Genomic DNA, 13,722 nt, shown 5'->3' on the forward strand with positions numbered 1-13,722 from the left:
TAAAAGTGAAAAAAAACAAAAACAACTTCAAGTAAAAAAATTCACCTTTTTCCATCAAAAGTGCTTTCAATGAAAAAAGTTGCAAAAATAAAATGCCTTCCAGATATTTGGCATCGCTGTGTCTGTAACAATCTGCATTTAACAAAAAAAAAAGCCAGAATTGCAGATTTTTTCTTTGCCACAAAAAAAGGAATAAAAAAAACAATGAAAATGTGCTATGTACCCCAAAATGATACCAATGAAAACTACAAGTCCACCCGCAAAAATCAAGCCCTCACACAGCTCTGTAGAGCGAAAGGTAGAAAACTTACAGGTCTTAGGTTGTGGCAATGCAAAAACTTTTTTTTTTATTGTGTAAAAGTAGTAAAACATAAAAAATATATATATTTGGTATCGCTGTAATCATACTGAACCAGAGAGTAAAGTAATCATGTTATTTATGCTGCAAAGTGAAAGTATCAAAATTTACAATGAAAAAACTCAATGATGTCCCCCCCAAGAAAGAGTTAAAGGGGTTGTGCAGCCATTTTATATTGATGACCTATCAAGTGAGTATTTGTAAATAAACTCGCTTCCGAGACAACGCGTAGTGTAATGCAGAGGAAGTAGCACTCGTATGTAGCTGATCAGCCGAGGTGCCGAGTGTCGGACCCCCGCCAACCAGGTATTGAAGGCCTCTCCTGAGGATAGGTCATCACTATATACTGCCGCACAACCCCTTTAATAAAATGTAATCAGTGAGTTATAGCTACCCCAAAATGATGCCTTCAAATACTACAACTTCTACTTGATAAAAACAAGCCCTCATATTACTACATCGACAAGGAACATAAAAGGTTTCAGCTGTTAGAAGGCGACAATGAAACAGATTGCTTGGTCATTGAGACCCAAAACAGGCTGGAAGGAATTTTCTTACCAGAAACATTGATGCTGTATTGCTGAGATATGCCATGAATGTCCTATTTTTTTATTATTGTTTTTTTAAAGATCGTATGTTAGAGTTTGTTTCCACTTCTGTTTGTAACAGTTTTCTTTGATTATGTTATACTCCTTGTGATTAATCATCTTAATACATGACAAGACATGCTTGATCTACGGCCCGACAGGGCAGTAAAGATCCCTGATGTGCAGACTCTGCATTCTTTGGCAGGTAGAGACTGAAGACAAGTTTGAGCGTATAGGAGGAAGCTCTATAGGAGGTGGTACGTTCTGGGGGCTCGGAGCTTTGCTTACAAAGACAAAGGTCAGCTGCTTTTTAGTCGTTAAGTAATATAAGCTGTTTTTTAAATTGTGATTTGACTAAGACACATAAGGCCCTTTTATAAGGGACAAAGATTTGCTAAACGAATGGGTGTTCCAGACCATTGCTTCGACCGCAGCCAAACATCAGACCATATAAAAGGGCCTTAATTGTCTTACTTAAATCTTTATGCAGCACTGAAAATCATAATTTGACGGCAGCACATTTCCTCGTGTAAACAGAGGATGTGATATGGGCGAATGCAAACTGTAGGGAGATGAATGATCGTATTAACGGTTGTTCATCCCCATTCAATATGAAGATTGCCATGTAACGCTCATAAAAGGACCTTCCTAACTTATATGTTTTTAGTAAATGCTTGTATTTCCCCATGAAATAACAATTCTGGAGCAACTTTTCTCAGAACTTATCACATAAGTGGATGAATGAGTACGTCACTCACCCTCTGGTTAAAAGTCTGTCTTTATTGCACAAGCCGGATTAATTATGTAAGGATAAAACTGGGCGATGTCCATTGTATGCAGCAATTCCAGACAGTTTACAAAGTGACCGTCGCCCAGTTGTGTCCTTATCTGATCTATCCTGCCTGAGTAATAAAGACAGATTTTACTCAGAGGGCGAGTGCTGTTCTTTTCATCTTCTTATTCTAAGACATGTTTGAACAGTGACCGGTGTACGACGTGGTATTTAATTTTGGAGTGATTTCCCAGTGGGCGCAGTGTTTTTTATTTTTTTATTATTGTCCCCTGCAGCCTATATCCTATCTTAAAGGGAACCTTTCACATCCTTTTTGCCCTTACTGATGACAGCATATATTAATGTAATGACATATGTAGCGGTCTATGACTCATGTGCTAATATGAAGTTGCCTAATACTTACATCTTAAAGGGAACCTGTCACCTCTATTAGGGTACTTTTACACTAGCGTTAGTGTGATCCGGCAGGCAGTTCCGTCGTCGGAGCTGCCTGCCGGATACTCCAATCAGTGTGACAACTGACAGTGCGGATCCGTCTACAAATGCATTGCAAGAACGGATCCATCTCTCCGCTTGTCATGCGGATGGACGGATCCGTTTTGCAGTCTTTTTCACAGTTTTCCCAGTCTGCGCATGCGCAGACCGGAAGGACAGATCCGTCCTTCAATTGTTTTGCAATGCCGGATTGGGCACTAATGCAAGTCAATGGGTATTAATGCCGGATCCTGGAACTGATCAGGCATTTTGGACGGACATAATACTGCAGCATGCTGCGGTATTATGTCCGTCCAAAACGCCTGACAGTGACTGAACGGAAGGCATACTGATGCAAACTGAACGGATTTCTATCCATTCAGAATGCATTGGGATATGCCTGATCAGTTCTTTTACCGGCACTCTATGCCGGAAAAGAATAACGCTAGTGTGAAAGTACCCTTATGCTGCCCTCTCTCAGGGTAGCATAGTGTATTGACAGACCCTCTGATTTCAGCGGTCTGTGACTCCTGTGATGGCAGTCAGTACTGACCCCCCCCCAAAGCCTGCAGCCCGCGTCACTGCTGCGACATAGATGAGACTTGCTGCCCCCTCCTCCGGAGGATGTCTGATGAATTTCTTTCGTATGTACATCAGGAAAGAAACCTGTCCGTCATATTACGTGACAGAATCCCTTTAAATGGAACGGGTGAAAACTTTGACCCTTTTCTCTTCTACAGAAGTTTGATGAATTGCTGCAGCTGGCCGCCAAAGGACAACACACAAATGTTGACATGCTGGTGAAAGATATCTATGGAGGGGCTTGCCAAATCCTGGGATTAACAGGAAATCTGATTGCAAGCAGCTTTGGCAAGTCTGCCACTGTAGATAAAGGTGAGAAACATCAGTATATCCCAGTGATGGTAGCTCTGAGAATCGTTTTGTTATAGTAAGTATGAAGAACTTTTTTGGCTTTTTTTTATGTGTGAACAGCAGCACTTCTGACCCCGCTGTACGCGGTGCATTGCGGCACGGCTCTATGCACTGCTCCGCATAGACAGCCCACCATAGCCACTGTATGATACAGATTCCAGCTACAGCCAATAGCCTGTACTGACCGTATCTCAGACATCTGCAACAAGAATCCGTTCCTCCTATTATTTTATTGTTTCCTTCTTTCCGCTGTAGAATTCTCCAAAGAAGACATGGCAAAAAGCCTATTACATATGATCAGCAATGACATTGGCCAGCTCGCTTGTCTCTATGCCAAACAACATAACCTTTCTCAAGTTTATTTTGGGGGGTTCTTTATTCGAGGTCACCCTGTCACTATGCACACCATCACATACAGCATCAACTTCTTCTCCAAGGTATGAGAGAATGGACTACAAATATCCTCATTACTTTGTATTGAGCACATGATATTAAAAAAATAAATCTTGAAAGGGAAATGTTTCTATTTGAACTATGATTCAGACATGGGGGTCTCTCGGCATAACTGCAGTCTGGACGACAACCCCTGTGGGTGCTTTAATGGTGGATTTACATGTGAAACTCGAAAAATTAGAATATCGTGCAAAAGTCCATTTATTTCAGTAATGCAAATTGAAAGGAATTGCATTATTGCAGCTTAAAATTAGAATTTTGTGAAAAAGTTCAATATTCTAGGCTCAAAGTGTCACCCTCTAGTCAGCTAATTAACCCATACCCCCTGAGCAAAGGGTACCTGAGATTGTGACTTTGGGGTTTTCATAAGCTGTAAACCATAATCATCCAAATTATAAAAAATAAAGGCTTGAAATATCTCGCGTTGCATGTAATGAGTCTCTCATATGTGAGTTTCACCTTTTAAGTTGTATTACTGAAATAAATGAACTTTGCACGATATTCGATTTTTTTTGAGTTTCACCTGTATTGGTCGTTAAAGGGTTATTCCCATCTCTAAGATCTAAGATCAGAATACCTGTGGTATGGGGTGACCTTGGTTATTGAAACAGCCAAACTGTGCTACGCTGTTTTCTGATTTCCCATAAGTGGATGGGCAGCACAGTGGCTCAGTGGTTAGCACTGTTGCCTTGCAGCGCTGGGCTCCAACCAAGGACAACATCTGCATGGAGTTTGTATGTTCTCCCCATGTTTGCTTCCCGGGTGCTCAGGTTTCCTTCCACACTCCAAAGACATACTGATAGGGCACTTAGATTGTGAGCCCCATTGGGGACAGTAGCGGCTATTGTCTGTAAAGCGCTGCCGAATATGTCAGCGCTATATAACTGAGTATAATAAGTGGATAGGCCATCAGTTTTAAACGGCATCTATCAGCAGATTTGTCCCTATGACACTGGCTGACCTGTTACATGTGCGCTTGGCAGCTGAAGGCATCTGTGTTGGTCCAATGTTCATATGTGCCCGCATTGCTGAGAAAAGTGATGTTTTATTATATGCAAATCAGCCTCTAGGAGAAACGGGGGTGTGGCTGTTACACCTAGAGGCTCTGCTCTCTCTGCAACTGCTGCATCATCGGCACATTGATTGACAGGTTCTAGCAGTGAAAACGTGATCACACCTGGCCCTGTTAATTTAAAGTACAGAGGGAGCAGCAGTTACACAGAGAGCAGAGCCTCTAGGTGTAACAGCAACACCCCCGTTGCTCCTAGAGGCTCATTTGCATATATTAAAACATCATTTTTCTCAGCAATGCAGACACATATGAACCTGGGACCAACACAGATGTCTTCAGCTGCCAAGTGCACATGTAACAGGTCAGCCAGTGTCATAGGTACAAATCTGCTGACAAGAACTGCAAAACCACTTTAAATGTTAAGAACATTTAGGCTACATGTGGAGAAATCCCCAGTTATGCAGCTTTCATGTCAAGGTATGGCTACCACGTGACACAAAAATATGTGCAACTTGCTGTTGCGCGACTAATTTAGACATGTGATTTGGCTTTCAAAGCCAAGTCAAAGGTGAGTTGCGTGTCACAGGACTTACTTTTAAAGCCTCCGGAGTAAAAGTCACACACGGCACGAAATACAGCATGACGGGATTTTTTGCGACTGTCATGTTGCAGTTGCAGCGTGTCATATTGTGACGACATTGACAACCATTACTTGAAATGTCGCCGTGTAGCTGTACCCTAAACATAGTAATATATGGACGGCTTAAATACACCATAGCAGGAGAGGCTCATTTGTTCTAGCTTGTAGAGGAGGGTCCTGAATGCCTTCTCCCATATCACATTCATGTGCTTTAAAGGGGTTATCCCATAATTAGTGTAAAAAATTAAAATCAGACATTATATAATAAATGACAATCTCTTTCTAACAAAGCTAGAACCAGCCCTGTACCTCACATGGATCCAGAGATCTCCACATTCATTGCTTTGCTAGATTTATATAAAGCTGACGGCTAAGTAGGCGTGTCTTTTCTGCTGCAGCTCAGGGGGCGTGTCCATGCTCTCCCTATCACAGCTCAGGAGGTGTCCATGTTCTCCCTATTACAGCTCAGGAGGCAGTTGAAGGATGAAACTGAGCATGTGCGGCCATCTCCGTGAGCAGGACAGAGAAATAAGGAAAAGAACAAAGTACAGATAAGGCTACTTTCACACCTGCGTTCAGGTGTCCGCTCGTGAACTCCGTTTGAAGGGGCTCACAAGCGGCCCTGAACGCAGCCGTCTGGCCCTAATGCATTCTCAGTGGAGGCGGATCCACTGAGAATGCATCCGTCTGCCAGCGCTCAGCCTCCGCTCCACTCAGTGAGCGGACACCTGAACACTGCAAGCAGCGTTCGGGTGTCCGCCTGGCCGTGCGGAGGCGAGCGGATCCGTTCCGACTTACAATGTAAGTCAATGGGGACGGATCCGCTTGAAGATGACACCATATGGCTCAATCTTCAAGCGGATCCGTCCCCCATTGACTTTCAATGTAAAGTCTGAACGGATCCGCTCAGGCTACTTTCACACTTAGAAAAATTTTCTAAGTTATAATGCAGACAGATCCGTTCTGAACGGAGCCACCGTCTGCATTAATATGAACGGATCCGATCGAACGCTAGTGTGAAAGTAGCCTAATTCACTGCAAATAATAGTGTCTTTTACGCTCCACCAAAAAATTACTACTCACTGCCAAAGGGAATGTTAAAGCAAAAATAATTAATTTTTATTAAATATCTTAATTAAAACTAATGGGAAGGGATAACCCTGTATACCAAAAAAGTGTCAAGTCTAACTTAAAGGAGTATTCCCACTTCATTAAATAGGGTTACATTAAATCATTGCCCCCCACTGAACATTTCTTATTATACATGTAATTAAAAAAAACATACCATTCGGCATAGAAATGCTCCTTTCACTCCCCTGTGTTTATGCTGGTATCCCATGGATACGGCCACATCTCGCCGGCCGCATCCATGGGCCGCGCCTGCGCACCACATCCTAACCTATCCAGCGGCCTATGCTGTAAAACGTGAACACGCACGTCTTCAGCAGTATCGGGCGGCCAGTCAGCAGAAGTTGAGATGGGAAAGTCGGACCTGTACACACAGAGCTCCGCTACATGCTATACTAATCCCCCCCTCCCCGGACGGACTTGTCGGGAGACAGGGAGCCGCAGAGCAGGAAGCCTGGCAGGGACTCGGTGACATAATTCTTTTAAAGAGGACCTTTCACTAGTTTAAAAACTAACTATATCAGTGGGCAGAGCGGCGCCCAGGGGTCCCCCTGCACTTACTAGTATGTCTGGGCGCCGCTCCGTTCGCCCGGTATAGGCTCCGGTATCTGCAGCTCCCTCTGTTGTACTGGGCAGAGTTTTTGTATTAGGGTTGTCCCTTGCTGCAGCGCTGGCCAATCGTAGCGCACAGCTCATAGCCTGGGAGTCCCTGCCAGACTTCCTGCTCTGCTACATGCTACACTGCTGCATGCACCCTGTACACACTCTCTCCCCCCACCCCCCGGGCGGACTTGTCGGGAGACAGGGAGCCGCAGAGCAGGAAGCCTGGCAGGGACTCGGTGACACGTCTCTGACTCATTCGATTCTTTTAACTAATAAACTCTCAGACGATTCTGAGTCCCTGCACGACTCCCCCTCTGCTGTTGCTTGCTGAGTGATAGCAATCCACACCAGGAGAGATGAGCTTCACAGGCACTGCCGGGAGCCAGTCAGCCTGATGACTATTCACATGAACGAGCACGCAGGACTCAGCTCTCAGTGTGAGGTCATAAGGAGGCGTGGCCGGCCTCACTCTAGCTGCCTAAGCCCGCCCCCAGCCCGCCAAAGCAGAAAACAAGGAAGTGAATTCTGCTGTAACTGCAGCTCAGGCTGATTTAGCAAAATGGGAAAACCCCTTTAATACCTTTGGTTGCTTAAAAGGTAATAAGCAACCCCCCCCGGTGTTAAAAGGAACAATCCCCCAGGGTGTGCCCCATTATGATTGTTTTGAGAAACCGGGTAAATTAAGAATAACCATCAGTTGAACATCATGTGCACCTACACAAAACAGCAGACTGTGTGATACTGTGTATCTATTGTCCTCTGTAGCGCTATTGGACAAATAGTTGTTCTGCCGCTATATTGTGCCAGTGTTCAACTGTGGAAACTGCTACAGTGTTGCAAATTGTGAGCATGCATTGGAGACTTAGTTAAATAATCCCATTATCGGGCAATTCCACCCGAGATACATCTGTCCCCCTGTTTCTATGCACGCTCATACAATTGCCATGCAACGCTAGTAGTAAAATCGCTATTTGCGCCTCCTTTGTAACATAAATATAACTGACTGTGTATGACTAACTATTCCCTCGCATACACTCAATGCGTTTCGCTGTGAAAGCTCATCAGGAGTAGCATGAACGCCGCCCGCCTTGTGTGGTAAGGCGGCGGCATCGGCGCTACAGTGGCTGTAACGCAGCCGCTGATCTGTGTGGACTATATAGAGGAGGCCCCTCTCATCTTACAGATCCAGCCTCTAAGTGTCATCAGGGATTACATAGGCGGTTGATCCTTTGGGCAAACTGTGGCATCAGAACCAACTTGGTCCGTGAGGCTAATCGCATAACTATATATAAACAAAGGAATCTTAAAATGCAAAAAATGATGATATGGAAAATCATTTATTCATTTACCTGGTTTCTCAAAACAATCATAACACCCGGGGGGATTGTTCCTTATAACACCCGGGGGGTATTAACACCTTCGGTTGCTTAAGAGGTAATAAGTTAGACTTGATACTTTTTTGGTATATAGGGTTAATATCCCTTCCCATTAGTTTTATTTAAGATATTCAATAAAGATTCATTATTTTAGCTTTTAACGTTCCTTTTGGCAGTGAGTAGCGCTATACAGATACATTTTATTGAATAACTCAGTGGTATACTACATTTTTGAATTAAATGCAATTGCAAAAATATTAAGATCCAGGTGCTGGTTTGAAAACTGTAGAATATATTTTTGTGGGAAAACCCCCTTAATAGGAGCTAGGCACGGGGGTTATATTGATTATTCATTTATTATATTCCTTTAAAGGGGTTCATGGGAGTAAGACACATCTTTAGGGTTGGCCATCATTATCTGATTGGTGGGGGTCTGACTGCCGCCACCTCTGTCGATCAGCTGCAGCATAGCCACTATACAACATATGGTCCTGTGTTTGCTATGCTGTGAGGGGGCCGCCGCAGCCTCTACAAACAGCTGATCAGTGGCTTTGTCAGACCCCCACCGATCTGATGTTGCTGATCTATCCTGGGGATAGATCATCCGTATCTTACTTCCTAAAAACCCCTTTAAAAGACGCTGTATCCAATAATGTTTATGCGGTTTGTACTGGTATACATTCATTGCAGTTCCCTGTATTTATAGGGGGAGGTGCAGGCGCTGTTCCTCAGGCATGAAGGTTACCTTGGGGCAATTGGTGCATTTCTGAAAGGCGCTGAGGAAGATAGTAAGTACGAATAAAGGAATTTTTTTTTTATAGCTTGAAGTCTCTTTTACATGTATGTGACTGTTAGGCGTGTTTCATTTGGCTGTAATGCAGCCAGAATATACCTTTCATATTAATACACGCAAGACCTGTACCCCCTCCTTCTACTGATCCAAGCCTCCTGCAGATCACCCTACAGGAATTACGCCAAAAATGATTGTGAGAAATGGTGTAAAGTGCTTTTTCTTCCCCCCCCTTCAGATCCCAACCTGTACAGCTGGGGGGAGAATTACGCCGGCAGTTCTGGGCTCATGAGCACCTCTCCAGATGTCTTCCCCTTGCAGAGGTCACGAAGTGGAACAGTGAGTCTTTTTAATGCTCAGTGGACTTAGAAGTCCATTTTTAATCTGCATTGTTTTTTTCCCCTAATACAGTTTTTACACAGCTTTTGTTTCTTCATTTTGTGCATTTGTCAGTTAAAGGGTTTATATTTTTAGCAAAAAGTCATAAGAAATCTAGATTATTTTCTTGGGCTCAGACCTCATACCTTCTTCTCAGGGCCCTGTCACACAGGCTTTTCACCAACCCGACTGTGCATAAGGGGTCTAGATACAGAAGAAGTGTTTGGTTTTACTAATATTAAAGTGACTGCGTACGGTAATTACATTGAGTGTAAGATTTACAGTAAATACATAATTTGGAGGTCACTAAGCTTAAAGGGCTTGGCCCATCTCATACATTGGTGGCATATCACACCTATATCTAAATGGAACCTGCAAAGTGAAGGAGATCGGACCAGGCATTCACAGTTGCCCTCCATTCATTTGTATCAGAGTGCTGAAAATAGCCGATCGATGTGCTAGGCTATTTTCAGGAATTCTCTAGAAATGAATGGAAAGCACACCGCACAAATGTGACCACCAGTCCATTCACTTCTATGGGGCTTACAGAAATAGCCGAGTCAGTACTCAGCAAATTTTTGGCAGTCCCATAGAACTGACCGGAGGGTAGCTGCGCCTGCCTGGTCCGATCTCCTTCACTTTGTGGGCTCCATTCTAGATATGGGTGCAGGTCCCAGAGCTGGGACCCACACCTATCAGACATTGGTAGCATACCAGCTGAGCACGCCACCCCCCTCCCCTCCAAATCTCTCATTATGTCAATACGGCCATGAACAAGGTCTAGGATTGGACCAAAACATTGGCCATTATTTGTATATTGTTTTGGATGGAACCAATAAATCACTTGCTGAATTGAACTGTTTGAGTACCGTGGTATTGACGTATTTGATCGCATACTGGCTAAAGGCTGACTATAATGTTCTTCAATGAAACTTACGAAAATACTGCATCTTCCTTAATAAATTTGTATTTTCACATATGTCCAGTTCTGAGAATTTCCTTTAGTGGTTAAGTGGATAGCACACTGACCCATACAAGTTAATGGAGCCATTCAGAACAGCTTTTTTGATGGATCCATGTGCCGGATCTGAGAATCTAACCTAAGGTCTTATTCTTATCCATTATTGTGGATGAGAATATCCTTTTCTATTAATGGGATTGAGAAAAAATGGAATGCGCACCAAAGCGTTTTTTTATTTATTTTTTGTGGGATGAAAATTGGACACAGCCGCGTGCATAAGCCCTTCAATATATACATACATATGTAGGAATGATATTAACAGCTTTCCACTTTTTGTTAACTTTTCAAAGGATATTACAGCTTTTAGATGACCTGTTCTTAGGGTGGGGATCCAATACCTGGCACCCCTGTCTATCAGCAGCCACATAGCGCCAAAAACTAAACAGTGGACATAGTTGGAAGCAGATTACTCTGTACACTGTGTAGTGGCCATGCTGGGGTACTGCAGTTCAGCTCATTCTCTTGAATGGGAATATATATATATATATATATATATATATATATATATATATATATATACGTGTGTGTGTGTGTGTGTGTGTGTGTGTGTGTGTATATATATATATATATATATATATATATATATATATATATATATTACTTAGCAAATGACGAGGCAGCACTTCCAGCTTTAGGCCTCATGCACACGACATATTTTTTCACGGTCCGCAAAAACGGGGTCTGTAGGTCCGTGATCTGTGACCGTTTTTTCGTCCGTGGGTCTTCCTTGATTTTTGGAGGATCCACGGACATGGAAAAAAATGTCGTTTTGGTGTCCGCCTGCGGAGCCAAACGGATCCGTCCTGAATTACAATGCAAGTCAATGGGGACGGATCCGTTTGACGTTGACACAATATGGTGCCATTTCAAACGGATCCGTCCCCATTGACTTTCAATGTAAAGTCTGGAGTCCCTTTTATACCATCGGATCGGAGTTTTCTCCAATCTGATGGTATATTTTAACTTGAAGCGTCCCCATCACCATGGGAACGCCTCTATGTTATAATATACTGTCGGATATGAGTTAGATTGTGAAAACTCATTTCCGACAGTATATTCTAACACAGAGGCGTTCCCATGGTGATGGGGACGCTTCTAGTTAGAATACACTACAAACTGTGTACAAGACTGCCCCCTGCTGCCTGGCAGCACCCGATCTCTTACAGGGGGCCGTGATCAGCACAATTAATCCCTCAGGTGCCGCACCTGAAGGGGTTAATTGTACTATCATATCCCCCTGTAAGAGATCAGGGGGCAGACCTCCCACCCCCCCCCTCCCCAATAATAGGTTGGTGGCACAGTGTGCGGCCCCCTGCCCCCCCCCTCCCTCCCTCTATTGTAATAATTTGTTGGTGGCACAGTGTGCGCCCCCCCCCCCTCCTCCCTGTATTGTAATAATTATTCGTTGGTGGCACAGTGTGCGCCCCCCATCGCCCCCCCCCTTCCTCCCTGTATTGTAATAATTATTCGTTGGTGGCACAGTGTGCGCCCCCCATCGCCCCTCCTCCCTGTATTGTAATAATTATTCGTTGGTGGCACAGTGTGCGCCCCCCATCGGCCCCCCCTCCCTCTATAGCATTAACAACATTGGTGGCCAGTGTTCGGCCTCCCACCCCCACCCGCCCATCATTGGTGGCAGCGGAGTTCCGATCAGAGTCCCAGTTTAATCGCTGGGGCTACGATCGGTAACCATGGCAACCAGGACGCTACTGCAGCCCTGGTTGCCATGGTTACTTAGCAATAGTACAATAGTAAAAGATTCATACTTACCTGGGAGCTGCGATGTCTGTGTCCGGCCGGGAGCTCCTCCTACTGGTAAGTGACAGGTCTGTGCGGCGCATTGCTGTCACTTACCAGTAGGTGGAGCTCCCGGCCGGACACAGACATCGCAGCTCCCAGGTAAGTATGAATATTGTATTATTGCTAAGTAACCATGGCAACCAGGGCTGCAGTAGCGTCCTGGTTGCCATGGTTACCGATCGGAGCCCCAGCGATTAAACTGGGACTCCGATCGGAACTCCGCTGCCACCAATGATAGGGGGGGGGGGGGCGATGGGGGGCGCACACTGTGCCACCAACGAATAATTATTACAATACAGGGAGGAAGGCGGGGGGGGGGGGCGATGGGGGGCGCACACTGTGCCACCAACAAATAATTATTACAATACAGGGAGGAATGGGGGGTGCACACTGTGCCACCAACGAATAATTATTACAATACAGGGAGGAAGGGGGGGGCCGATGGGGGGTGCACACTGTGCCACCAACGAATAATTATTACAATACAGGGAGGAAGGGGGGGGGCCGATGGGGGGCACACACTGTGCCACCAACGAATTATTACAATACAGGGAGGAAGGGGGCGCACACTGTGCCACCAACAAATTATTACAATAGAGGGAGGGAGGGGGGGGCCGCACTGACCACCAATGATATTCAAACTGGGGAGGGGGGAGGGGTCTGCCCCCTGCTGCCTGGCAGCCCTGAGCTCTTACAGGGGGATATGATAGTACAATTTAACCCCTTCAGGTGCCGCACCTGAAGGGGTTAATTGTGCTGATCACGGCCCCCTGTAAAAGATCGGGTGCTGTCAGGCAGCAGGGGGCAGTCTTGTACACAGTTTGTAGTGTATTCTAACTAGAAGCGTCCCCATCACCATGGGAACGCCTCTGTGTTAGAATATACTGTCGGATATGAGTTTTCACGAAGTGAAAACTTAGATCTGAAAAAGCTTTTATGCAGACGGATCTTTGGATCCGTCTGTATGAAAGTAACCTACGGCCACGGATGCCAATCTTGTGTGCATCCATGTTCTTTCACGGACCCATTGACTTGAATGGGTCCGTGAACCGTTGTCCGTCAAAAAAATAGGACGGGTCATATTTTTTGGACGGACAGGATACACCGATCACGGTCTCGGCTGCAAAACGGTGCATTTTCCGATTTTTCCACGGACCCATTGAAAGTCAATGGGTCCGCGAAAAAAAAAAAACGGAAAACGGCACAACGGTCGTGTGCATGAGGCCTTAGGTGAACGGGTGAAGACCCCAAACTTTAATCCAAGCATGATTAAAGTTTGGTGTCTTCACCCGTTCACCTAAAGCTGGAAGTGCTGCCTCGTCATTTGCTAAGTATATACCGTGGAGGAAGGGCCGACCTCTGTGGGGAATTGCACC

General features: G+C 44.9%; 1 protein-coding gene across 1 annotated transcript in view; it reads left to right on the forward strand.

The window, feature by feature from the left end:
* The window catches only part of PANK4 (pantothenate kinase 4 (inactive)), a 65,907-nt gene that overhangs the window by 25,819 nt on the left and 26,366 nt on the right, over nucleotides 1–13,722 (forward strand). The window contains exons 5-9 of the mRNA XM_044281841.1: nucleotides 1,151–1,243; nucleotides 2,953–3,106; nucleotides 3,401–3,582; nucleotides 9,064–9,145; nucleotides 9,386–9,486. Of these exons, the coding sequence (XP_044137776.1) occupies nucleotides 1,151–1,243; nucleotides 2,953–3,106; nucleotides 3,401–3,582; nucleotides 9,064–9,145; nucleotides 9,386–9,486 (612 nt within the window). The remainder of the gene's footprint in view (nucleotides 1–1,150; nucleotides 1,244–2,952; nucleotides 3,107–3,400; nucleotides 3,583–9,063; nucleotides 9,146–9,385; nucleotides 9,487–13,722) is intronic.

This window comes from Bufo gargarizans, chromosome 2 (assembly GCF_014858855.1).
Source record: "Bufo gargarizans isolate SCDJY-AF-19 chromosome 2, ASM1485885v1, whole genome shotgun sequence".
Taxonomy (NCBI): domain Eukaryota; kingdom Metazoa; phylum Chordata; class Amphibia; order Anura; family Bufonidae; genus Bufo; species Bufo gargarizans.